This window comes from Propithecus coquereli, unplaced genomic scaffold, assembly GCF_000956105.1.
Source record: "Propithecus coquereli isolate 6110/MARCELLA unplaced genomic scaffold, Pcoq_1.0 Scaffold184, whole genome shotgun sequence".
In the NCBI taxonomy this organism is placed as follows: Eukaryota; Metazoa; Chordata; class Mammalia; order Primates; family Indriidae; genus Propithecus; species Propithecus coquereli.
In genome coordinates, this window is record NW_012143190.1 from 4,998,692 (window position 1) to 5,023,979 (window position 25,288).

The 25,288-nt window shown below is 37.2% G+C and overlaps 2 protein-coding genes across 2 annotated transcripts; both read left to right on the forward strand.

Moving 5' to 3' along the window:
• Window positions 1-379: 379 nt before the first annotated feature.
• Window positions 380-23,996, forward strand: SNURF (SNRPN upstream reading frame). The gene is made up of 9 exons (XM_012642706.1): window positions 380-489; window positions 6,446-6,541; window positions 10,845-10,995; window positions 17,162-17,307; window positions 18,687-18,838; window positions 19,922-20,033; window positions 20,520-20,672; window positions 23,379-23,517; window positions 23,869-23,996. The coding sequence occupies exons 1-3, from the start codon at window positions 476-478 to the stop codon at window positions 10,948-10,950; spliced, it is 216 nt and encodes a 71-aa protein (XP_012498160.1). The 5' UTR covers window positions 380-475; the 3' UTR covers window positions 10,951-10,995; window positions 17,162-17,307; window positions 18,687-18,838; window positions 19,922-20,033; window positions 20,520-20,672; window positions 23,379-23,517; window positions 23,869-23,996.
• SNRPN (small nuclear ribonucleoprotein polypeptide N) lies at window positions 412-24,258 on the forward strand. The gene is made up of 10 exons (XM_012642704.1): window positions 412-489; window positions 6,446-6,541; window positions 10,845-10,995; window positions 17,162-17,307; window positions 18,687-18,838; window positions 19,922-20,033; window positions 20,520-20,672; window positions 23,379-23,517; window positions 23,869-23,994; window positions 24,082-24,258. Exons 4-10 carry the CDS (start codon window positions 17,305-17,307, stop codon window positions 24,117-24,119), a joined length of 723 nt encoding a protein of 240 aa, XP_012498158.1. The 5' UTR covers window positions 412-489; window positions 6,446-6,541; window positions 10,845-10,995; window positions 17,162-17,304; the 3' UTR covers window positions 24,120-24,258.
• Window positions 24,259-25,288: the final 1,030 nt, after the last annotated feature.

Consider the following 25,288-nt stretch of genomic DNA (forward strand, 5'->3'; position numbering starts at 1 on the left):
TTTGCATTGACTGTGGTTTCGATCAAATTAAACTTTCATAATCCAGCTTTTCCATATCGCATTTAGGAAGACCAAAAGGTGATTGTATATCAGGATTGCTTGGCCAGTGACACCTGCAAAAATTTCTTGGGGAACTATTAATAAGAAGTATTTCCTAAATATCTTACATGTATTTAAAAATAAGGGGCTGCGTACATTGACCTCCAGTTGCTGGTGGTTTCTGGAGTCCCTCACTCTACATGCCAGTACTAGGGGTCCAGTAGTCCCCTACCACCAGGTCATTCCGGTCAGAGCGGACGCTGGGCCCCCTGCACTGCGGCAAACCACCGCGCGTGCGCGGCCGTAGGTGAGGCCTGGCGCACATGCGTGGTTGGAGCAAGTGCTAAGTCTGCTTTTGCGGCGGCGACTCCTGCGCAGAGCCGTGTTGCCGCAGGAGATGCCTGACGCCTCACCCTGAGGATCGGTCAGTGACGCGATGGAGCGAGCAAGGTCAGCTGTGTGGTGGCTTTTCTGAAAAGATAACCTGGGGAGCGGTCATTTTTGTTCATCAGATATTCCAAGTTTTCAGGTTTTAGAGTATTGTGTAAAGAGGGAATTCGGGGCCCTAAAGTCCTTTGTTCCGGACAACTAGATCTGACAGGGTTTGGAGACTTGGGGACTCTGCCATCTCTACCCTGTGATATTCTGTCCACCTTGCATCACATCCCCCAATCTGTTCCATCCTATTGTAACAGGTTCTTTTACGAGTAGATCTTTGCCCTTCAAATCAAGGTGACTGCGGCCGGGAGGGGTCTTCGGCGTGATGGCGGCAGTGGGGTGACCGCTGCGCGGTGGGGCGATGGTATATCGGGTAATCGCGGGGGTGGGGGATTTGTTCTAGTGACTTCGGTGAGGAGGCTGTGGTAGCGGTCTGGAGGAGTACGTGGGTGTGACGGCCTGACTGTGGTCAGGGGTTTCCATAGCGGTGGCCTCGGCGGGAAGAGGGGTAGTTCGTGTGGCGGTAGTGATGGTGGGGCCTGTGGGGTGTCCGAGAGGGCAGCGGAATGATAGCTGTGGTGGGGAGGGGTCGGTGGAGAGGCAGTAGTGCAGTCCACAGCTTTTAATTTAAAGAAAAATGAGAACGTTAATTTTTCTGACCTGCAGTGGCCGTCAAGTTTGCATATTGTGGCGATTGTGTTTTTTTTTTTTTTTAAGCTGTCCAACACCTACAATGAAGCAATGTAAATATTTGGTTTTTTGTATTTTCTACGCCTTTATGATTCCTCACTATGGTATAAAATAGGGAAATGATGTGCAGACGTTACTTTTATGGATCTCCTGACAGAAATGCGAAGTGATGGTGGAGAGGGCTCTTGTTTTCCCCTGCGTTGAGAATTGGGTGTTTGAAGGCTTTTTGGGTTTAGTACAGGGGTCCGTTCCGCGTCACAGCCATTGTGCGGCACCCCAAAGATGGCCGCCACTGCAGCAGCAAAGGTCTGCGCAGGCGTGGCAGTGTGGGGGCAGTCGCCCCCTCCCCACAAAGCTGCAGGTGGGGAGGGGGGCTCTGTGTTGGTCTGCCAAGAATTTGAGCCACACCCTCTCCAAGGTGCAGTGGCGAGAAGAGGAGGCTGGCTAGAGTGGGTGGCTGCCCCCCTCCCCAAAGTGCCATAGTTGGGAAGGGTACAGGGTGCGCAGACGCAGCAGGGTGACAGCAGCCTCCGCTTCTGGTAGGGTGGCCAGCGGGGAGGGGGTTGTGCAGTCTCTGCCTGGAAGAGATGGCAGCCATTCTTTCACCTGGCTGCTACAGCAGCTGCTCCTTTCTGGATGTGGCGCTGTGGAGGGGGGTGGGGAGTAGGGAAGGAGATGGGTTGGCATAGGCTTTGCGTAGCCGGTTTGACAGCTGCCCACTCCCCATATTTCCGCAGTGGAGGACAGGAGCGGAATGAGAACGTGGCCAGGGATTTGTACAGCCCCTGCTTTTGTGGGATGGCAGCTGTGCTGCGCTTTTCAGTTCTGCAGTGGACTGTAGTGGTGGGTGTGTGGAGGTTAACAAATACGCAGCCACCCCAGGACCTGCTGTGTTGTTTCAGACGGCCTCCATCACTGGTAGAGAGTTTAAATTTGTTTTCTGGCTCTCTAGAAAATCCTATATTTTTGTTTTTCTAGATTCCCCCTTGGTTGTATTGTGCATAATTTATTTTTCCATTTTCAGAATGGAATCAGTAACCCGTTATTTAACTCTTCTTTCTGTTGCCTTTGATTCTCACTTTGTAGATTTGATAAATTAACATTTACGTCACCATTGAGAGCCAATTACCCTTCTTAATCTTGGGATATTCCATTTGGGCCCACCACATAGATGCTGTCCTTAAACAAGGGGTGAGGGGATCAGGTTACCATCCTGCCATGGTGAAGGGGTATGCAAAACACTGGACCCTGCTGGACTTCCAGGAGCTGAAAGCAGTAATTTCCATTTGTCTAATAAAGAGAAAAAAAGATAATCAAAATTGTGGGGAGAATCCTATTGGGCTGGGGTCGGAGTTACTGCCTTTAGTTGAATTTTTAAATTAATGCTTTTGATCATTTATAAAGTTGGAGCTACCATGAAGCTTGGTGAGAAAGGATAGTGAATGAAGTAGCTGAATTTCTGTATTCCAATACTTTTTTCCCTAAGAATTTTACGTTAAGAATTTTGTTTTCCTTTGCAGGATTTTAATGTTTGCCTTTTTATTTTTACATTTTTTCTCTTATAACCATTATGTCTGGTTGTGCTGAGTTGTAATTAATGGAAAGGTAAATCTAAGAAGCTTGAAAAACTTTGCTCTGGAATTGTCTCTTTCCGTGTAGTTTCAAAAATAAAAGGAGTCTGGGATTTTGTGTGATGTTTATCACTTACCCATTTTTGTCCTTTCTTGTATAAAGGGACATATATTTGGTTTAACTTCTGATTATTTGGCTATTTGCAAGCTGATTATTTATCCTGGTCCGCCATTTTGTAGATTTTCACTCAGGCTCAGGATCCCAATATGGCTGATCCCTTTGGAAACGCCTCATGAAGTTTCAGGGTCTCTGTCCTACCCTGTGAACTGGCTCAGTACTAGGGCTTTTTGAAAATGGGGAGTATAAGCCCTTCCTATGATTTAGAGCGAGGAAGGAAGGACCTTTCTGTTGTTCCCTGAGGCAGGGTGGTATCTGGTTTGGGTGTATTCACATAATTTATTTTGCTTTATCTTGATTGCCCTATTCTGACAATTGTTTTATTGCTGAAATATTTCCCCCACTTATGGTTATTCTGCATCTTTCTCTCTTACCCTCTTCCTTTTACTAATGAATAATTTTTTAAAGCGTTCCAGCAAATTTCACTTTTAAGATGTTAAAGCTTCTAAGTTAATTTCTTATATTTGTCACTGCACTCTGTTCATATAGCTATTATTAGGAAGAATCCTTGAAGTAAGCAGGTTATGAGTGCTGCCCTTCACACAACTGAGATGGTGAGGTTTTTAAAAATCTTCTTTGCTCCCTGTAGGACTATCACTGGTCCTATCTCTCTCCTCTACTTTGTGGCCCAGAGCCAGAAAGCTTGAATGAAAGTTGTTACTGGTTAAGGCAGTTTGACTCAATTATTCTTTATTTCTTTTTCTTTTTCTTTTTTCAAGAGATGGGATCTCTCTATGTTGCCCTAGGCTGGACCGGACTTGAACTCCTGGTCTAAAGTGATCCTCCTGGGTCAGGCTCACAAGTAGCTAAGAATACTGGCATACTCCATTATGCCAGGCTAATTTTTCTATTTTTTTTTTTAAGAGACAGAGTCTACAGGGTCTCACTGTGTTCCTCAGGCTGGGCTCGAACTCCTGGCTTCCAGCAGTCCTCCCACCTTGGCTTACACCCCGAATGCTAGGATTATGGGCATGAGCCATTGCACCCATCCAGAATTCTATTTTTGGTGATTCTCCCCAGGTTTTGTTTAGGAGGCACTGATTTTTCTTACATTTTTGGGGTGTAGACTTGCAGTATCTTATATTAACTTTTTGGTTTTTTAAAAATAATTTTAATTTCTAACATATTAGTTCAATTTTTATTAAGTTGTTTTTTGATATAAAGCATATTACTTTATAGAAAGGCAGTTAGGAATAAAAATGTAGTATCCTATTGTTTTCTGCTTTTCAGTGTATTCCCAGGTTATTATACCTTTTCATAAAAGTGATATTAGAGCAAAAAATTAACATTGTGTACATATTAACTAAATTTTTCCCCTTAAATGCTTAATTTTCTGAAATGTTGGTCTCTGGGTTGGGAATGCAGCTAGTAAGATTATAAATAAGTGTGGGAATGTGAATGTATCAAGAACATTCAGGAAACTTCAATGTTTTGATAAAAAGGCTCATAGATGATTTTTCTATGTAGTTTAAGAATAAGTAGATTCAGAAAATTGAACTAATAAATTTTTGTATGTTGGCTGTTTTCTTAACTGTACTCTGACCTTTCATCCTGAGCTACTGCTGCTGAAGGGGTAAAGCAACTGAGGATTTTTTTTTTTTGGTAGTGTTTGCGATTATGCAATATTAGATTAATTATGATCTTGATAGCTCTTTTTATTGTATTAAATTAATATAATTATTATGTTATCAACTATATGTATTCACCATTATGTATAGCATGAATCAGTACTTCATTTCTTTTTATGTCTGAATGACTTTTCCTTTGTATGGATATACCATACTATAACATATTTTATCCATTTATCATTTAATAGACATTTGAGTTATTCCCACTTTGGGGGAATTATGAATAATGCTTCTAGGGACATGTACAAGTTTATGTATTTTAATATCACTCCATCTGGGAGTGGAATTGCTGGGTCATGTGTTAAATTCGTAGTTAACATTTTTAAGAAGTGCTGGAAGCTATTACCATTTTACATTCCCACTAGCAGTTTGTCCACATCCTCCCCAACTTCTGTGGTGTCAGATAGTATCTTACTGTGGTTTTGATTTGTATTTCTCTAATGACTAATGATATTGAGCATCTTTTCATGTGCTGTCTGGCCATTTGTATATGGCTGGAGAACTGGGTATTCCTTTACCCATTTTTAAAATAGGTATTATCTTTTTATTGTTGAATTGTAAGAGTTCTTTACATGTTTTAAATACAAGACTTTAAAAAAAAACTTTATTGAGGTATGATTTACATACAAAAAGCTGTATGTACTTAATGTTACAAATTGTGTTAGGAGAGAAGTATAGACCCTTGGAACCATTATCACAGTAAGTGACATAAACTTATCCATCACCTCCAAAAGTTTCTTTCCTCTCCCTTTTTTTGTAGTTACTTTTTGATTGTTTTGGATGTTAAGACTATATGGTTTGAAAATATTTTCTCCTATTCTGCTAGTTGTCTTCACTTTCTTAGTGTCTTTTGGAGCAAGGACTTTGTTTTTACTTTTGATGAGATCCAGCTTATCCATTTATTTCTTACACTACTTGTACTTTAGGTGTCATATTTAAGAAACCATTGCCTCATCAAAGGTCACAAAAATAACAATGTATACAATTTTATCATTAATTTAATATATATATATTTGATTTTTAAATCATTTTATATGACTTGATTAGAACATTTAAATTCTTGAAGGAATAAAGCAATTGTGAGTTATTAGTAAGCTATTTTACCAATCTTAACCTAACATGGCTTTAAAATAGCTAGAGTTCAAAGAATTAGCTTTTGGAATGTGTCCTTTTAATTCTGCCTTTGAAATATTACTTGCATCACTTTTCTGAAAGCCTTTTTTTTCTTTCTGACTTAGCATTTTTAAATTGTAGGTTTAAGTGATTTCTGCAGACTCTGACATGGCCAGCCCAAGTTGTGGGGGTGGTTCATGCTCAGATCCTTTGAGCAGCCATTTTGTGAGGTGTTTTGCAGATCATAACCTGGTGGGTGGTATGTGTGTTTGTGTGTGTGTACTTGTATATATATATATATTAATATATGTTTTTGCTAAGTTGATAGTTTTTCACCTAAGCAATCCTCGGATTTTTTTCTTTTGGAAATTGTAAGAAAGCATTTTCATGAGGTTTTTAAAGTAGATATTTTGTAATTTAAACTTTATGTTCTACCATTCTACTGTACAAAAGCATCTCTCTATTATATTGTAAAAAATATTTTCCGAAATCATTTTTAGAATCAGCTTTGCTACTTTTAGGGGGAAGGGTGAGTAGGCAGTGGTGGTATGTTGTGTATGTGTTTGTGTGTGTATGTATGTATCTGTGATGGGCTCTTAAAAGGAAAAAGTGGTTGTAGCATAGATCCTGACTGGAAGATAAAGATCTTCTAATGTTTTAATTATAACTTGTTTTAATTAGATTGTAGATACTTTTAAAGACCATTATATTAAATATAAATATAACCTTTACACAGATAGTTGTTTCATATTTTGATGAAGTCTATAAACCAAATCTTTCTGTTTCAGGGATCGCTTACACCTGAGACGGACTACAGAACAGCACGTGCCAGAGGTGGAAGTTCAAGTCAAACGCAGAAGGACAGCCTCACTGAGCAACCAAGAGTGAGTATAGTTTGAGTTGAGGACCAGTTCAGGTCAGAAACTGTTTCAGTTGGGACAAAGTATCATGCAATGAGGGGATTAAAATGGACTTAATTAATTGAAGATCACATGTATATAATAAAAAAGACACAGGAAAAAAGCAATGAAATCCTTGTTTGTGTTGTTCTAATGTAACTCAAACTCTTAAAATACTAGTATTTTTGTCTTTTCTCACATACATGTGTAAGTGGGTTTTTATCTTTATAAAATTCTATATTTATCCTTCAACATATGCATACTTAAGTTATTTCTGCTATTAATCACTTTGTATACTTGCACAATGTTCTGTGCATTGAAATAATATTAATTTACGTACTCATTCTTGCTCTGAAATATTTAGGCTTTTATTTTTGGTTAGTACATTTATCCAGTTAAAAATTTAAAGTATATGTAGTTTTTCCTCTGTATTTAGGAGATATATACCTGTCACCCAGGATGATAGATGTGTGGAAACAGACACACACAGACACAAAAATTTTAATTTAGGTTTCTAGAAGGGCAATTTTAATTAAAAATATATGAACATTTTTAATGACATGATACATATTGAGTGTACATTGAATCTTTGGTATTTTTTCATTATCACCAAAATTTTGACAGAATCAGTAAGTAGGTGGCATTTTTTTCTTTCCTACGGTTATTTCATTATGTTATTTCTAAAAAAAATACAAGTATTAACAATGCTTGAATATGATCTCTTGTAAAACACCTATTTTTACATGAAAGGTTAATCTCTTCTTGAAGCTACCATCAATTAATTCCCTTTTCCTCTCCAGACATAATTCCTAAGTACTTTGGTCTCTACCTTTTCAGACTTGTCCTATGCTTTCTCCTGTGTGTTAGTGTGTGTGTGTGAGTGTGTGCGTGTCTGTCTCTGGTAGGGGGAGAGAGAAAGGAAGAAGGTGAGACACATTTGAGATTTATTTGCATATATGACACTGTGCTGTATGCTGTATGCATTGTAACGATATGTGATATGGGGGATATTTCCCTATTAGTTCATATAATTTTACTTTATTTTATAGATTACAGAATATGGGTGGTATAATAACATAATTATTTTAATCATTAGCCCACTGTTGGATATTAAGTTTGTTTGCATTTCTCAGCTATTAACAATAAAGATAAGAATGGTCACCTTGAAATTGCAGTGTGTTGATACTAATTATTTCACTTTTGCATATTTCAAGTTTTTTCCTCATTGCAAAGTGGGTAGCATTTCTAGTCTTGTTTTTTATATGTGAAAAAATGGTAAAATACCGGCACATTTTAAATTACTGATGAGGGTAAAGATTTTTCCTTGTTTAGTTTTTCTTTGTAAACTCTTGGTGTTATTATTTAATTACATTTTCAGAATTGCTTTGAAAGGGACATTTTATAAATGTTTTCTTTATATCATTTATTTATCTGTTTTATTGATAAGTATTTTATGGATATTTTGGGTAATATAATTTGTTTTTTATAATATGCTATTTTATTATGCATTGTATTTGCTATGGTATTATAATATCTTTTTCTCCTTTCAGTCTTTTGAAACTCCAAGGTTTTAACTTAATTACTTAATTAAATTTTTGGAGACAAGGTCTTGCTCTGTTGCCAAGGCTGGAGTACAGTGGCCCTGTCATAGCTCATTGTAACCACCAACTCCTGGGCCCAAGCGACCCTCCTATTTCAGCTTGCCATGAGTCATCGCACCCAGCTCCAAGGTTTTTAAAAGTGCCATTGGTATTCCCAGAGGGATAGTTTGGAGATTGTGGTGGAGGTAGGGTTGGGGTATATCTCTCAGGGGAAGATCGTGTTAGTGGGTGAAGTTTCCATCATATTTATCGTATTTTGTTAAGAGCTTTCATCCTATACAGCATCAGTGTGGACTAAAAACAACAGGTGATGTCATCCTCATCTTGTTTGGGGATGAGGTAAGCCTTCTTTAGGTGTCTGTCTTGTCCATATCTATGGAAACATTTAGATACTTTTGAAGAATAAATAACTTGAATTTTTCTGACCTCCACTATATATACATTGTGTATAAATAGCAAGGTCTTGAATTGGTGGAAAGATCTGAGGGGAGTGTTGAGTTAGGGATATAGTATAATTTCCCCACTCCTGCCTGTTCATTTTGAGAGAAGGTGCATTATAGAAACAGGTATCCAGGATTGACAGACCCTGCCACATGGTTCATGTGCTCAGAATTGTCAAAATTGGGATACTTACTAGTTACATTATTTATGTTTTACTATGAGTGTTTAGTGTTTATCCATTTATCTCCCACCTTCTCCCAGACCATAAGTACTGGGAGTCAATCTTACTGGAGGAGTTGTGTGGATAGTACTGGTCCAAATGATAAATAAAGGATTATCGTTAGTATTCTTTCCAGAAAATTCAAAGCAAATTAAATAAAAGTCAACATGAGATGCAAGCAAAATATTCTACACACCAACAATGAATATTAATTGAAATTCATTTATTGATTGATTTTTTCATTGATTTTTTTTTTCTACTCCTGGAATTGATGGCCGGATGTCACCCCTGTTTTTTGATGTATTGTGGGTTTGAAGGGAAATTAGAAAATGGGTCTGTAGAGTCTTCTTAATTTATTTTATGCACACATTCAAATGTCTTTCCAAATCAACATTCTGCATTTTATTTATTAAATTGTGTATAGGGTGCATCTTATTTTCTCAGTCTTTTCTTAGTCTTCTGTTGGGTTGTAGGTTAAATCCAAGAGGGATACTGCAATAGGAAATTCTATTAAGACAAGTTTCAAGAAGCAGACTTTTTCTTTGAAACACTTTTTAGGATTTTATTAGATTAGAGAAAGTGGCCATTCGCTAACAAAGAGGTTGGAATGGAGAATGCCCAAACTAAAATTTTATTTTTCATTAAGGAGTATGAAGATTCAAAGGTATGTGTAATGCAATTATGATGCTAACTACTTGGAGTTAGCGCAGATTTCACAGATTAAGTGCATAGTCTCTCCATAAGATTCTCCTCGGTTCAGACACTAAATGCAAGCTCCAGGGTTCCCGTGCCACCCACACTTCTGACTAGCTGGTTATAGATTCTGGGGTTCCTGTGACCCTCTTAGGTTTTATAATTTGTTAAAATGACTGACTCACAGAACTCAAGAAAGTGGTTATACTTGTTAGTTTTATTATAAAGGATACAGATGAACAGACTCATAAAGCAAGGTCTGGGAGGGTTCCAAGTGTCCCTGTGCTCATGTGCATTACCTGCACATCAGTGGCTATCACCAACCAAGAAGCTCACCAGAGCTTTGGATGTCCAGGATTTTTGTTCTGGTTTCATTATGTAGACATGATTGAATCATTGGCCATGCGATTGAACTCATCTAGCTCCCATCCCTTCTCAGGAGATCTGGCTGAGAGCCCTAACCCTTTACTCTTTAGTCTTCTGCAGTTTTTGTAGCCTATTCTGAGCCATCTCATTAGCATAAATTCAGGTGTGATCCTAGGGACCTACCTTGAATAACTAAAACACTCCTATCACTTGGTAAATTCCGAGTATTTACCAATTACATTCTAGGAACCAGAGACAAAGGCCAGCTAGATTAATTCTTTATTATACAAAAGCATGGTAAAAGTGTTTTTGAATAACTGCAGAAGAGGGTCCCATTTCTAAGTCCTTATTTGTCAATAAGGGCAGAATTGTTAGTGATACCACCCCCACCCCAAGTAAATGCAGTTTCCTTTATCTCTTCATGTTCATGATCAGATTTTACATCCGGGTTACTGATTCATAGGTATATGTTGAGGGCTTGTCTCTTGAATTCCCTGTTACTAATAGTTGGTTGGTTTACATAGTTTCAGAGTCCTTAAACAGCCTTGGCCCTGGAAGTTCCTTGATTCAGGTAGTTACTTTTCAGGAGATCAGTATGAATGACAGCCTTAACATCTCACTGAAAAAGCTTTAGCAAATCCCTTCCCCAACCCCAAGGGAGAAAGGACTGTTTCACATAGGATATTTGTAAAGTGAGTGAGTGTATATGATACTGATAATGTTTCTGTAGGGCTAATAGCTCTTGGGTTTTTAGTTGTTTAGAAATGGTAAATGTCCACTAGTTCCTTGCATATCTGTGTACAAAGACTCCTGTTTTGTTGTATTGTTTCCACATAAGGTGATGACATACTCTGATCCTAAAGGAGGATCTTCTTAAATGTAAGGGTCTCTTTGTTTTCTTTCATCAGGTTACCTATATACACAAATGTCTGTTTATCAATTTGTATATATTGTGCTCTTGTCCTAGGTGTCAGTTGTACCGGAGGCGTTCTCAGCAGCAGCAAGCACCTGTGGTGGATTTCCAGGCTGAACTGAGACAGGCATTCTTAGCTGAGACGCCAAGAGGTGGTTAAAGCAGTACTGGAACAGCAAGGAAGCTGATTCCAAGCAAAAACCAGGTTAGAGCTGATGAAGTAATGATCAAAAACAAAGAAACCATTACAGAATAGGGTGTTTGGGGCTTACTTAATTATCAGGGGCACATTACATTCTTTATCCTTAAAAGTTTCATGCAATAAGCACATTGCATAAAATTAAAAAAAGTAAAAGCAGGTCCTTAATTTTCCTGCTCTGACACTTTTCTCATGTTTCTGTATTGCGTCCAAATTTTGTAGTTCATGCATTTTAGGTAGTTTTATTGTTATTTTATTTTACATTGATTTTCACTTTTATATGAGGTAAAAAATATTTCATATAAATGTTGAATATCATGGTAGTGAATGTTTTATAATTTGCCTTTGTGGGAGACTTGATTTTTTTTTTTTTTCCCTGCTGGTAGTTTGAACAAAGATTCAGCGAATAGTTTTGCATAAAATGTTTGACAGGATAATTTTCTCAGATATGCATGTGTGAAAGTAAATGGATTCAAAATACATTTTCTAAATTGAATTGCAAAGTATTGTATTAGTTTTCATTGCCTTCAAAAAATAATGTGCCAATTATAATACACTTTCACCAACATTCATTATTTCAATTAGAATATCATTTATGCCTACGAATTATAAATATACATCACATTCATTAGCAGTGAGTGTTAGAGAATCTAAATATTTCTCATGCTTATTTACTAATTCCTTTTTATTGTTTTGTCTTTTTCTCACTTTTCTGTTTTACCAATGTATTTCCATTTGAATCAGCAATGTAATAAAGATACTATCCATAATTTTTCAATGTGATGTAGATTTATTTAGTCTGTCTTTTTATGTTGATTGTTTTCATTTTTTAGGAAAAAGTCAGTGCAAAGTTGATTTTGATTTAGTACTTCGTGTTTTTCCATAATTTTTCCTTTTTTAAGATTATAACGCCCTAATTCTTGAAGGTTTATTATATACCTTTTTAGAAAATGAGAGAGGAAGAGGTTTTATGGATGAGTTATCTTATAGATTTTCTTTATTTCCCTTTTTGAAATATTACCACCTCTTAACTTGAATTAATTAGGTCACCATTTTGAGTTTAAATCGAAGAAGAAAAACAGAAATTTTCTGAGAAATACTCCCTTTTTGAGCCCTTTATACTCAGTTTTCTCTGGTAATTGCATGGACTTGGTTGCAAGTGGATCATTGTCTCTAGCTGTTCCCCAGAGTAAGGGCATTTGTCAATGAATAGGTGTGCATAATTGATTTTTTTAACCCAGAAATGTTTTGGCTTCGCAATTCAGTTCAAAGTCTTAAAAATTTCTAAGTAAAATAGTATTTAGATTATAAATTATCTGTAAGTAGGATCATCTGAATTTCTTATATTTAAATTATGAATTATTCTAGTCTCAATTGCTAGTTATACCTAAATAGTACTAGTTACTAGGATTTCTTTAGAGCAGGGGTTGGTAGAGTAATTGGCCCAATACTTGTTTTCGTAAATAAAATTTTATTGGAACACAACCATGTTCATTTATTTATGTGTGGTCTATTGCTGCATTTGTGCTCCAGTGGCAGCTTTGAGTAATTGTGACAGATAAGATGAGAGGCATAGATTTAATACCTTGCACCTTTAAAGAAAAGGTTGGCTGCCTTTGTTTTAGAGAATCTGTTTCAAAGTAGAAACATCAAGGTGGGACCAATGGGGGTGGAGGTGATGCTACAGAAAGTAGTGAAAAAAAGGTTACAGAAGAAGTGTATATATATAAAGTATACACTATCCTATTACAGGATAGACAACCAGATGAATTTATGGAGTAAGGGAGAGGTGTAAGAATCATGTTAAAGTCTGATATACAGTTAGATGGGTAGTTTTTAAAGATGTTTTAACAATTGATACCGTTCTTCTTTCATTATTAAATTTTAAAGCACATGAGAGCCAGGAAAAATGGAAATATATACCATTATGTTATGAATGTTCTATTTTTATTTGTTACCTAAAAATTTAGTAAGATAAATATCTCATTGGATACTTAACCCATTTGGGATGCAGGGTATACATATTAGTATAATTCTTAGATATTTTGTTGTTTTGTGTATTTTTTTTCCTTTTTCTTTTTCTTGTTGGTAGAGACAGGTTCTCACTCTTGCTCAGGCTGGTGTCAAATTCCTGAGCTCAAGCTATCCTCCTAGAGTGCTAGGATTACAGGCGTGAGCCACAGTGCCCGGGCGACTCTTAGATATTTTGTTATATAACTTTCTATAAGCATCACAAGAAGTGTTGATTGCTATTAAAAATGAATAGATCATTAGTTTTTCAGTACTATCCCTTGTGTTCTTTTTCGTTTTGGTTAAACATTTCCATTAAAGGAAAAATTTTTTCTAGTGGTTTTAATTGGCATTGTGTTTTGGATTAATATTTTCCATTTAGTTTTCTCCTGTTACTTAATTGCTAATCATTTTTGCATATTTTCCTATGGAGGGTTTTTATGGAGCATTTTAAATTTTAACAGATTTGAATGAACATTAATGCAATACTATTATTCCATGATCTCTCATTTGTTGTAAGTGCCTTGACCAAGTCTGCTTATTTTACTTTTGATGTAAAGTAGGTTTACATTTTTATGCTATTTAACCATTTGAAAGTCCACACTTTACTAAAATTTGAGAATTTACTTGCTTATGTAAGAGATCTCAGATCATTTATTTGCTTATGTGGCCTTTGAGAAGATACACCATGAGTGCTCATCCATCAGTGCTGTGTGATGTTGCAGCTCTTCCTGTCCTGTTTCTCAGGAAGCATTTTATTCTCTTGTGCTGTAGTGATAATTTTTAACATCCTACAAAGTGATTTGTTTTCTGCTTTCCCTCAGAAGGCTTCATGATTATGGCATGCTAAAATTAGCGATGAGAGAAAACTTTCTAAATTTCAAATCTGTCTCAAGGGAATCCTCTTTTAACCTCTCCAGGCAGTCAACCCTTATTTGAAGTTCTGAGTGAAACATGTCTCTTCTATTTATACAGATTATTTTATGTATATATTATGTATATATATATATATATATACATAATATATATTTGTGTATATATATATATATAACATACTCATGCCCCACTTCTAGGTCTTCAGTTCTTTAGGCCATGACTCAAATCCCCAGATATGTTTTCATACTTAATCACTGGATAAAAAAACATGTAGTGGATAATGGGGCGGATTGGTGAGCCTCAAATAGTTTGGATGGTGGACAGACACAGGACAGTGAGCGTCCTTCGCTTTTTACTCTAATCCCATACAAGGATATCTTGTATAGATCTGTTGGATTCCTACATCAAAAATTTAGGCACCAGGACTGATAGGTGTGTGTTCACCTAAATATCTAATGGTGTAGAACATTTGAAACCGAGGCTAGATGGGGAAATCTGTACTCTCAAATCTTTTGGTACCTGAAGGTAAAAGCTTTGTCTCTGAACTTTAAACTGATCAAACTTTCTAGAAAGAAGTTTATAAATGCAGTTTTCCTATTTTTTTTAAGACAGGGTCTCGTTCTGTGACCCACGCTGGAGGGTAGTGGCATCATCATAGCTCACTGAAACCTCAAACTCTTGGGTTCAAGCAATCCTTCTGCCCCAGCTTCCCCAGCTATGCAGCTAGGACTACAGGCACGCATCACCACTCCTGCCTAATTTTTCTATTTTTTGTAGAGATGTGGTCTTTGTCATGTTGCTCAGTCTGATCTAGAACTCCTGAGCTCAAACAATCTTCCTGCCTTCGCCTCCCAGAGTGCTAGGATTGTAGACATGAGCCACCGTGCCCAGCCAGTTCTGTTAATTTTTAAATGCCATGTGCTTTGCTCAGTATGAAGCAGAGCTTGCCTTGTTTTTTGTTCATTTTTCTCCACCAATGGCAATATAAAAACCATCTTGAGAACTCTGCACGTTATTTGAAGTTCCTGACTTTTTACTCTTTAAAAACAGTGTTATTGATTTATAGTTGTCATGCCATGAAATCCACCAATTTGAAGTACATGAATCAGTCATTTAAATAAATTTACATAACTGCAATCATTGCCACAAGCTATTCTGAGAACATTTGTATGGCCCCAGTAAGATCTCTCATGCTCATTTACAGTCACTCACTATTTCTAGGCTGCAGCTGATCTGCTTTGTCCCTATGAATAGCTGAAAGTCCCAAGTCCTAATAGATACAATGATATAAAAAGGGAAATTGCCAATGAGGCACATGCAAACTAAGCATTTATACTGCTATATAAAAAACCCTATGAATGTTTATAACCTAAGTTACTGGCTTTGAACTTAGTCATTTTAGTTTGGGTCAGAAATTGCATTTATATGGGAAGGAGGTGGTCTGTTTATTTGGAGTTTTGCTGAAATCTTTATGTATACGAACATAGGATCTGTGGCCATTGGATTCTAGGCATTGTATCCCCAGTGTCATTCTTGTGCTCTTAAAAGCATTATTTAAATACTAGAGTCAGTTATTACTAATGTTAAAGGACTGTGGTATTGAGGACATGGTTAGATTGTCTCCAGGGAAAAGCTGCACAAAAGATGCGTGGCAGTTCTCATGTAGAAAACGAAGGTTGGGAGATATGCTGAGTAATGATCAGGAATGTTTTAATACAATCTGCTACCTTCCAAGTTCTCATAAAATGTGTTCAACTGCTATCAAATTTTGGGAATGACAGGGAAACATCTATTCTACATCTTATACCTTTACCGAATAAACTGTTGTAATACTTTTGTACCATTTTGTTCTCTTTTAGTCAAGTGACATACAGTTCCACATGGATACAGTATCTGAAAACTTTCTTTCATTTTATTGTTTTGATGAACCTGTAGGTCATAACCATTATTTTATTGATTTCATTTTCATATGTTGAAGTAGATAATTCAGAATTTGCCTAAACAGTTTACTTTGCTGTTTACAAATTTTCTCTATTAGAAACAGTGGAGAAAAAGCTTATTGGAAATTTTTCCATTATTAAATGTGTGATTACATCAGTTTTTAAAATTACTCCTTTTATTCCTAAATACAAATTCCTGTTCAAAACTAATGTAATTCATGTTTCAGTTTTTAATTAATATGATCAGTACTTTGAGGCCCTTAACAATTCTATCTACATTTGGTTGCTATAATTAGCATTTTTAAAAAGTAATAGGGAAAATGAAAGCTTATTGTTACTATGCATGTTTGATTATAGTCTCTTGTTGCATAACAATTTTTCAGTCAATGACAGGCCACATATATAATGGTGATCCCATAAGATTATTATATCTGCTTGCATTATTTCAGGACAGGAGAAAAAAGATTATAGTATCATATCTTTGTTGTGCCTTTTCTGTGTTTAGATATGTTCAGATACACAAATACCATTATGTTATAGTTGTCTACAGTATTCAGTACAGTAACATGCTGTACAGCTTTGTAGCCTAGGAACAATTTATATATATATATACACACACACACATAAATACACACACACACACATATGCCATATAGCCCAGGTGTGTAATAAGTTGTTCTACCTAGGTTTGTGCAAGTACACTGATGTGCACACAATGACTAAAACACCTAACACATTTCTTATAGTGTATCCCCATTGTTAAGCAATGCAAGACTAGTGTAAATGCCTGTATATATGTTTAGTAGTTGTGTGTTCTCTTCTGATATAGGAATTCTTAAGCAGGTTTATAATACAATTGGTTCTTGGTGAGGAAAGATTACTTAGCAACATTTTGAAGGGGCTTTAGGGGGAAGAAAGAAAACATTACAGTTGGAAATATTTAAATGGTTTAGCCAAAAAGGAAAAAGTTTGAAGTAAGGAGTAATTGAGGTGTTGGTGTAGAGATGAATTGGTATTAACTTTGAGGAAGTTAAGCACTACCTTAAATAAGAATGGAAAGGAAGATATTAAATTTTGGGAAGTGAAACTTATTTTTTGATATTTTTTGAAACACTTAAGAATTACTAGGTAAAATGAAATATAATAAATTTCATCAATCCTAGGTGTGTCAAATGTGGGAGTTAAGATGAGGGACTAGTAAAATTTGGGATATGTTTGGTGTGGGTATGGGGACATGAAAGGAAGGATGTTTATAAACATGTCTGTTGTGCTTTTTGTGCCACATTGTCTGCCTGTTTTAAAACATGGTAGATTGCAGTGCAGCTATAACATGCTTTCCTCTGCAGGCTCCCTCTACTGTTTGAAGCTTCTGTCCAGCTTGCATTGTTTCTAGGAGAATCTGCGTCATACCTTTATCTATAGCCTTCCCTTAGGTCTTAAAGATCAAGAAATTTTAACTGTGGACATCAGATTTGGTGGAACAGCAATCATGGTAAGATGTACATTAAGGCAGAGGGGTGGGAAACTGCTGTAAAGGTCCAAAAGAATATTTAGCCAGTATGTGGGGTGATTTTGAGTTCTGAATGTTAGAAATAAGGATATATTTGTGGAGATGGATTCTCACTGTATTGAGTAACAACTGAGGATAAGCAATGTCTGGTGCGCTGTTAAGAGAGGTTTGGAAACCATCCTGAAAGATGTTTTATGATGTGAGAAATTACAGAAGGAGTTTTTAGTCATTATTATAGTTGCAAGGGACCATCCTGCAGATGGGAGACCCAATGACCACTTTGAAAATTGAGGGGTTCGGGCTTGAGTAGGAAAACAGTCTGGAGAGAGAGATAGCATCCTAAATAGAGATTATTTGGTTTAAGTTTAGTTGAGTAAGAAGAGTGGTTAATCTAGCAGAGGTCCCCATCCTATGGTGAGTTATATAATTATTTCATTATAACAATGTAATAATAATAGAAGTAAAGTACACAATAAATGTAATGTGCTTGGATCATCCTGAAACCGTCCCTTCCCGGTCAGAGGAACAAATGTCTTCCAAGAAAACAGTTCCTGGTGTCAAAAAGGTTGAGGACTACTGATCTAGGGCATGCTTTCCCAAAGAGAAGGATAAATGCTCCCACAAGGGTGAAAATTGGTTCTTGAGATGTGAAGAAAACATCTTAGGCTTTATAATGCTTTGTGGACCTTTAAAGGGTCACATTATATAAAAAGACACATCATGGATGCATATTAAAATTTCATAAGTATGGGTGATTAGGATAAAAATCTAGAATGATGCCTAAGGGGAACAAATGAAAGAGGAAGAAGGTAGAGAAAAACTGATCCAAAGTTCTGAGTAATAGGGTTGTGGGTATGATGGAACTGACAGTCCTTAGGAGAACTAAGAATTAGTGTGTTCTACTTCTATTGAGTTGACAAGAGTTGTAAAGATTTTAAGGGATGTAGGAATTTGTCCAGGGGTAAAATAAAATAGTCCACATGGTCAAGTGGATTAGAAAGTGGGATTTAGGATTAGAATTGGGAAAGGAAAAGACGGGGATTAAAATTACAGATCTAAAAGGGAACTGAGCTCAGGGATCACTATTTGGGAGGAATTTTAATTTTTTATCGTGATGGGAATACTGCCCAGGGTTTTGAGAAGTACAGAGTTTCACATTTAGAGAAGTATAGTGTTTCTGGGTCCAAATTTGGTCCAGTATTTGAGTTAAGTTTGGAGGAATGTTGGATAAAAGGAGAGGAGATTTGTTTAGTTACGGAAACCAGATTTGGATTGGTATAGGAGTGGGTACAAAATGGGAGGAGTTTAGAAGAGGAGGCTGCAGACAAGCTTATCATTGACTCTCATCTTACTACTTCCAGACTGTGGGCAAGAGTAGCAAGATGCTGCAGCACATTGACTATAGAATGAGATGTATCCTGCAAGATGGCCGAATCTTCATTGGTACCTTTAAGGCTTTTGACAAGCATATGAATTTGATCCTCTGTGATTGTGATGAGTTCAGGAAGATCAAGTAAGGCCAGGTTGGGTTTGGGTAATGGGGGGTAGAAGCAGTGGGAAGGGAAGGCCAGAGCTGGAATTAGGTCAGAATCTTTGCTTCTAAACTATTTGAAGTTTGTAAAAACAATCATGGATTTAGTAGGAATAAAACTGTAATATGATAGGAAGTTATATTTATTTTACAAATTGAGAAACTTGTTATTAATTGGTTTGCTTCTGTTACAGTCTTAGACTAAAGAAATCTTGGTTTTAATAGAGAATTGTTCTTGTGGTACAGGAGTTGGGATACGATTATCATTTCATATCCCTTTCTGCTTATTACTGTTCTTATTTCCTTATTTCAGTTCTGGATCCACCATGATTAAGATTTACTTATTTATGGCCGGGCGCGGTGGCTCACACCTGTAATCCTAGCTCTCTGGGAGGCCGAGGCGGGTGGATTGTTTGAGCTCAGGGAGTTCAAAACCAGCCTGAGCAAGAGTGAGACCCCGTCTCTACTAAAAATAGAAAGAAATTAATCGGACAACTAAAAATACATAGAAAAAATTAGCCGGGCATGGTGGCGCATGCCTGTAGTCCCAGCTACTTGGGAGGCTGAGGCAGAAGGATTGCTTGAGCCCAGGAGTTTGAGGTTTCCATGAGCTAGGATGATGCCACGGCACTCTAGCCTGGGCAACACAGTGAGACTCTGTCTCAAAAAAAAAAAAAAAAGATTTAGTTATTTAGTTAAATATTTTTTAAAAAATTTATCTCCCATCCCAATATGAAAAGTAAGGTTTCAATTTTTACTATCTTAAAAGGTGTAGACATGTCATTTTACAAAATAAATTAGTTCTGCTATGGTGTAACATCAAGGGAACATTATAAAAAAGATTGAAGTTAGATAGGAAGAGAGCTTTTACTATTTATCCTTGTATGTTACATGAGTCTAGAGGTGTTTTTATTTTTATTGTTTGGTCACAACTCAGTTACTAGTTTAAATGGCATCAGTTAGTGTCTTCATTGATACTTCATGATGTTCTATAAATATTCTGGTGAGGGAGTGATCTAAAGATCACTAAAATATATGTGACTAAAATTTACTTCTGATTTATAGGCCAAAGAATGCGAAGCAGCCAGAGCGTGAAGAAAAGCGGGTTTTGGGTCTGGTGTTGCTGCGTGGGGAGAACTTGGTATCCATGACTGTGGAGGGGCCACCCCCAAAAGATGTAAGGAAGATGTAGGGCAGGAAAGAACTTAAATGTAGAAGGACATTTTTATTATTCGATATGTCTGAAATCAGGGCAGAATGGAGGAACAGCATAGTATACATTTGTCAAAGAAAATGTGTATAGCATTTGATGTCGGTTCTTGGTTGTCTGTACTTTTAGGGATTAAGGGTTTTTGATGAGTTATTCTATATGCTGGGCATTACATAGATAAGGGTAAAATTGCTGATTTATTTTTGCTTGGTATGGCTATAAAAATATATGTCCTCACAATATGGCAATGGAGGGGGGCATTTTGGGAATCTGCAGGGTACTTCCATGCTACTACATACATTTGCTTATTTAATAATTTGAATACTGAACTATTATATAATATGAGATAGGTGTGGCATGGAAAATGGTGGGGAGGAGTAACCTTTGACGAATAAAACTACTGAGAGCTTGGATAAATTGTTTGGTTTTAAGCTATAAATTTTCTTGTTTCAGACTGGTATTGCTCGGGTACCACTTGCCGGAGCTGCAGGAGGCCCTGGAGTTGGTAGGGCAGCTGGCAGAGGAGTACCAGCCGGTGTACCAATTCCACAGGCTCCTGCTGGATTAGCAGGCCCGGTCCGAGGAGTAGGGGGACCATCTCAGCAGGTGAGGACCCAGGAGAGTGTTTTATTTTATTGGCAGAATGTGACTAGAGCCTAAGGAGATATATTTATTTTTTTATTTCAGAATATTATGGGGGTACAAACATTTTGGTTACATAAATTTGTTTTCGTACAATTTGAGTCAAAGTTGTAAGTCTGCCCATCATCCAGATAGTGTGCTTTGTACCAGTTAGGTGTGAATTTCCCCATCTCCTCCACTCCCCTCCCACCTACGTAATTTTCTTGAGTTTTATTTACTTGCATATCTGCTCTTAAGTGTGGATCGATTAGTTCCAACTTAATATTGAGTACCTGTGGTGTTTGTTTTGCCATTCTTGTGATACTTAGAAGTATGGTCTCCAGTTCCATCCAGGTTGTTAACAAAAGATATTAGTTCACCATTATTTTTAATGGTTGAGTAGTACTCCATGGTATACATTATACCACATTTTATTAATCCACTCATGCATTGATGAGTACTTGGGTTGTTTCCACATCTTTGCAACTGAATTGTGCTGGTATAAACATTCAAGTACAAGTGTCATTTTTATAAAATGTCTTTTTTTCCTTTGCATAAATACCTAGTAGTGGGATTGCTGGATCAAATGGTAGGTCTACTTTTAGTTCTTTGAGGTTCTCTCTATATTACTTTCTAGAGATTGTACTAGTTTGCAGTCCCACCAACAGTGTGTGAGTGTTCCTTTCTCTCTGAATCCATGCCAGCATCTGTTGTTTTGGGACTTTTTGATAAGAGCCATTCTCACTGGAGTTAGGTGATATCTCATTGTGGTTTTAATTTACATTTCCCCCAATGATTAGAGATATTGAGCAATTTTTTTTTTTTTTTTTGAGACAGAGTCTTACCGTGTTGCTCGGGCTAGAGTGAGTGCCGTGGCATCATCCTAGCTCAGGGAAACCTCAAACTCCTGGGCTCAAGCAATCCTCCTGCCTCAGCCTCCTGAGTAGCTGGGACTACAGGCATGTGCCACCATGCCCGGCTAATTTTTTTTTCTATGTATTTTTAGTTGTCCAATTAATTTCTTTCTATTTTTAGTAGAGACGGGGTCTCGCTCTTGCTCAGGCTGGTTTTGAACTCCTGAGCTCAAACAATCCGCCCGCCTCGGCCTCCCAGAGAGCTAGGATTACAGGCGTGAGCCACCGCGCCCAGCCTGAGCAATTTTTTGATGTGTTTGTTGGCCATTAGTCTATCTTCATTTGAAAAGTTTCTGTTCATGTCTTTTGCTCAGTTTTTAATGAAGTTATTTGATTTTTTTTTTCTCGCTGATTTGCTTGAGTTCTTTGTAGATTCTTATCAGATATATCAGATATATAGTATGCAAATATTTACTCCCATTCTGTAGGTTGTCTGTTCGCTTTATTGATTGTCTCCTTGGCTGTGCAGAAGCTTTTTAGTTTGAACAGGTCCCATTTATTTTTGCTGTTGCTGTGATTGCTTTTCGAGTCTTCTTCATAAATTCTTTTCCTAGGCTGATATCTATAACAGCTTTTCCAACATTTTCTTCTAGAATTCTTGTAGTTTCCTGCCTTAGATAATAGACTTAAATCTATGTGAGGATGGTTTTATATCTGGGTTCTCTGTTCTGATCCATTGGTCTATGTCTCTGTTCTTGTGCCAAAACTATGCTGTTTTGGTTACTATAATCTTGTAGTACAGCTTGAAGTCTGGTAAATTGATGCCTCACAATTTGTTCTTTTTGCTTAAGGTTGCTTTGGCTATACAGGGTCTTTTCTAGTTCCATATGAGGTGTAGAATTAGTTTTTCTAGACCTGAGAAAAATGACATTGGTATTTTAATGGGGATTGCATTGAATCTGTAAATCACTCTGGGTAGTATAGACCTTTTAACAATGTTGATTCTGCTGATCCATGAGTGTGCTATTTTTTTTTCATTTGTTTATGTCCTCTAAAGTGTATTTCCTCAGTATTGTGTAGTTCTCCCTGTAGATGTCTTTTACCTCTTTTGTTAAATATATTCCTAGGTATTTTATTTTTTGTTGTTGCTATTGTGAAGGGTTTTGAGTCTTCAATTTGATTCTCAGCTTGACTGTTGGTGTATAGGAATGCTACTGATTTGTGTACATTGATAGTGTAACCTCTGACTTTGCTGAATTTGTTTACCAATTCCAGCAGTCTCTTGGCAGAATCTTTGGGGTTTTCTACATATAAGATCATATCGTCAGAAAAGAGCAATAGGTTGACCTCTTCTTTCCCCATTTGGATACCCTTGATTTCCTTCTCTTGCCTGATTGCTCTGGCTAGAACTTCCAGCACTATGTTGAGTAGAAGTGGTGACAGTGGGAAACCTTGTCTGGTCGTGTTCTAAACAGGAATGCTCCCAATTGTTCCCCATTCAGTATAATGTTGAAATACCTAAGTGTACATGTCATAATACGTAAGCAGCATATGGTCACTGGGGGGACTAAAGGGACTTTGATAAGATTAACTTGCCACTCTTACTTGGTAACTAAAGAGAATTTGGATGGATATGCCAGAGCTGAGAAAAGGCAAAAGGGCTTGTTAAATAGTATTGTGCCGAGATTTTTTTTTTTAAATATGGGAAACTGAATGAAATGCAAAATTGCAATAATTATTCATATCTAATAGGGTCATATATACTACTTATTTTCTGTGTTTGAAAAATGTGAGGGTGTTACTCACTTTCACTGTTTTTATGGCTATGCCTCCTCAGGTAATGACTCCACAGGGAAGAGGCACTGTAGCAGCTGCTGCCGTTGCTGCTACTGCCAGCATTGCTGGAGCCCCAACCCAGTACCCACCAGGACGAGGGACCCCACCCCCACCTGTAGGCAGAGCAACACCACCTCCGGGTAAGGGATTAGTGAACAAGAAGAATTTGAGTCTCTGGTGAGAGATTATATCATCTTGAGCAAGTGATGATTAAAAAGACATTGACTGAGAAAATAAGGAATGAAGCTACAGCCTAAGTGCCTGACAAGGAATTTGGGGAATATGTTTCTCTCTTTCAGACACTGATTTTTAATTAAAGTCTATGGACTATTTTGAGCTGGGGATGTTATACAGAAGTAATGGTCAAAGAGAAATGATTTGACCTTTTCATTGTTGTCTGGGCTTATTTTTATAAGGATTATTTGGGCTAAATTCTAACAACTTTCCTGAGTCAATTTACGAGGCCTTATTTCTGTCATTTTTTTTTGTAGGCATTATGGCTCCTCCACCTGGTATGAGACCACCCATGGGCCCACCAATTGGGCTTCCCCCCGCTCGAGGGACACCAATAGGTATGCCCCCTCCAGGAATGAGACCCCCTCCACCAGGAATTAGAGGTAAGTGGAAGCATAGGGCTCAATGGGTCAGCCAGGCTCCTGAATGCTTTCATGATCTTTTTCTAACTTTTTCTGTTTCCTTTTCAGGTCCACCTCCCCCTGGAATGCGTCCTCCTAGACCCTAGGATACTGATACTATTCATCTCAGTCACTTTTTTCCCTGCAATGTGTCTTGTGAAATTGTGTAGAGTGTTTGTGAGCTTTCTGTCCCCTCTCTGCATTAATAATAGCTAATAATAAATGCATAGAGCAATTAAACTGTGAGGGACTGTTGTACATTTTCTTTTCTTTTGCCTATTGTGTTGAGGTCAGTATGAAAACTGGGATTTTTCTGGTCTTGAAGATAATTGTGGATGAGGGAAATCCTATTAAGCAATTCATTCAAATTGTTTTCTCTTTAATTCTTAGGATTAAATGATTGTTATACTTGTTCCTGCTTCCTAACCTTCACTTTGTGCTTTGACTGATGTTGTTTAATAACCCTTACAAATAAGGCAACTGATGACCAGGGGATTTAAGTGGTTGTGCTGCTTCACAAATGGTCTCCTGCCTCTCACTTAACTGTGCAAATTATTTGAAGGGAAGGGGGATGGGATGAAAGGCCTTCTTTGTAAGGCCATTTATATACTTAGGAAATTGTGGTACTGAATCAGACTTATGCTCATTAAATCAAAGCATTTGGAACTTGGAATTGTTCCTTTCCATGGAACTTGGAACTTCAGTTGATCAGCTTTTACAGTGCCCTCTGAACAGAATAGAGGACCCTGATACTGTAATAAACATTCTCTAACAGTGAGTAAGTATTCATTTATTAATTACTAAATGAGTGGCAGAGCCTGGGTACTGGGAGGCAGGGGGTTGCATATTTGAGATTATACATTGTGTTACTTATAATAAAGATAACATAGACCCTGAAATACATTTGGCACATTAAAGTACAAATTATGATTATACCTGACTACATCACTTGGTATGTATTGGGAGTGCTGGGGAGTAGACAAACCCTGTGAGCTAAACAGTTAAGGATTCCTGAGTATCTAGGTCCAGTTTAAGTTAGTTATTGAACAAAGAAGTAATTTTTAGAAGAGGAAAGGGAGGAGATTTTTAGGTTTTGCTGCTAAAGCAGTGAATGAATTATCCATATTGATTATAGGAGTTAGCTTGTCAAGTACTACTATTAGAGGTTGGTGTTAGCTCCATAATAAAATACTGGTAGACTGATTATAATTTTGTTTTTTCTTTTGAATTTATCAAAGTGGTTGTATATATGTTGCATTTTCCATCTTTTAGGTCA

Excerpts from the sequence above, each read along its gene's own strand:
- SNURF (XM_012642706.1), top strand. Across the intron at positions 6,542-10,844 it reads GCCTCACTGAGCAACCAAGA|GTGTCAGTTGTACCGGAGGC; the intron begins GTGAGTATAGTT and ends CTCTTGTCCTAG.
- SNRPN (XM_012642704.1), top strand. Across the intron at positions 18,839-19,921 it reads GATGAGTTCAGGAAGATCAA|GCCAAAGAATGCGAAGCAGC; the intron begins GTAAGGCCAGGT and ends TCTGATTTATAG. Across the intron at positions 20,673-23,378 it reads TAGGGGGACCATCTCAGCAG|GTAATGACTCCACAGGGAAG; the intron begins GTGAGGACCCAG and ends ATGCCTCCTCAG.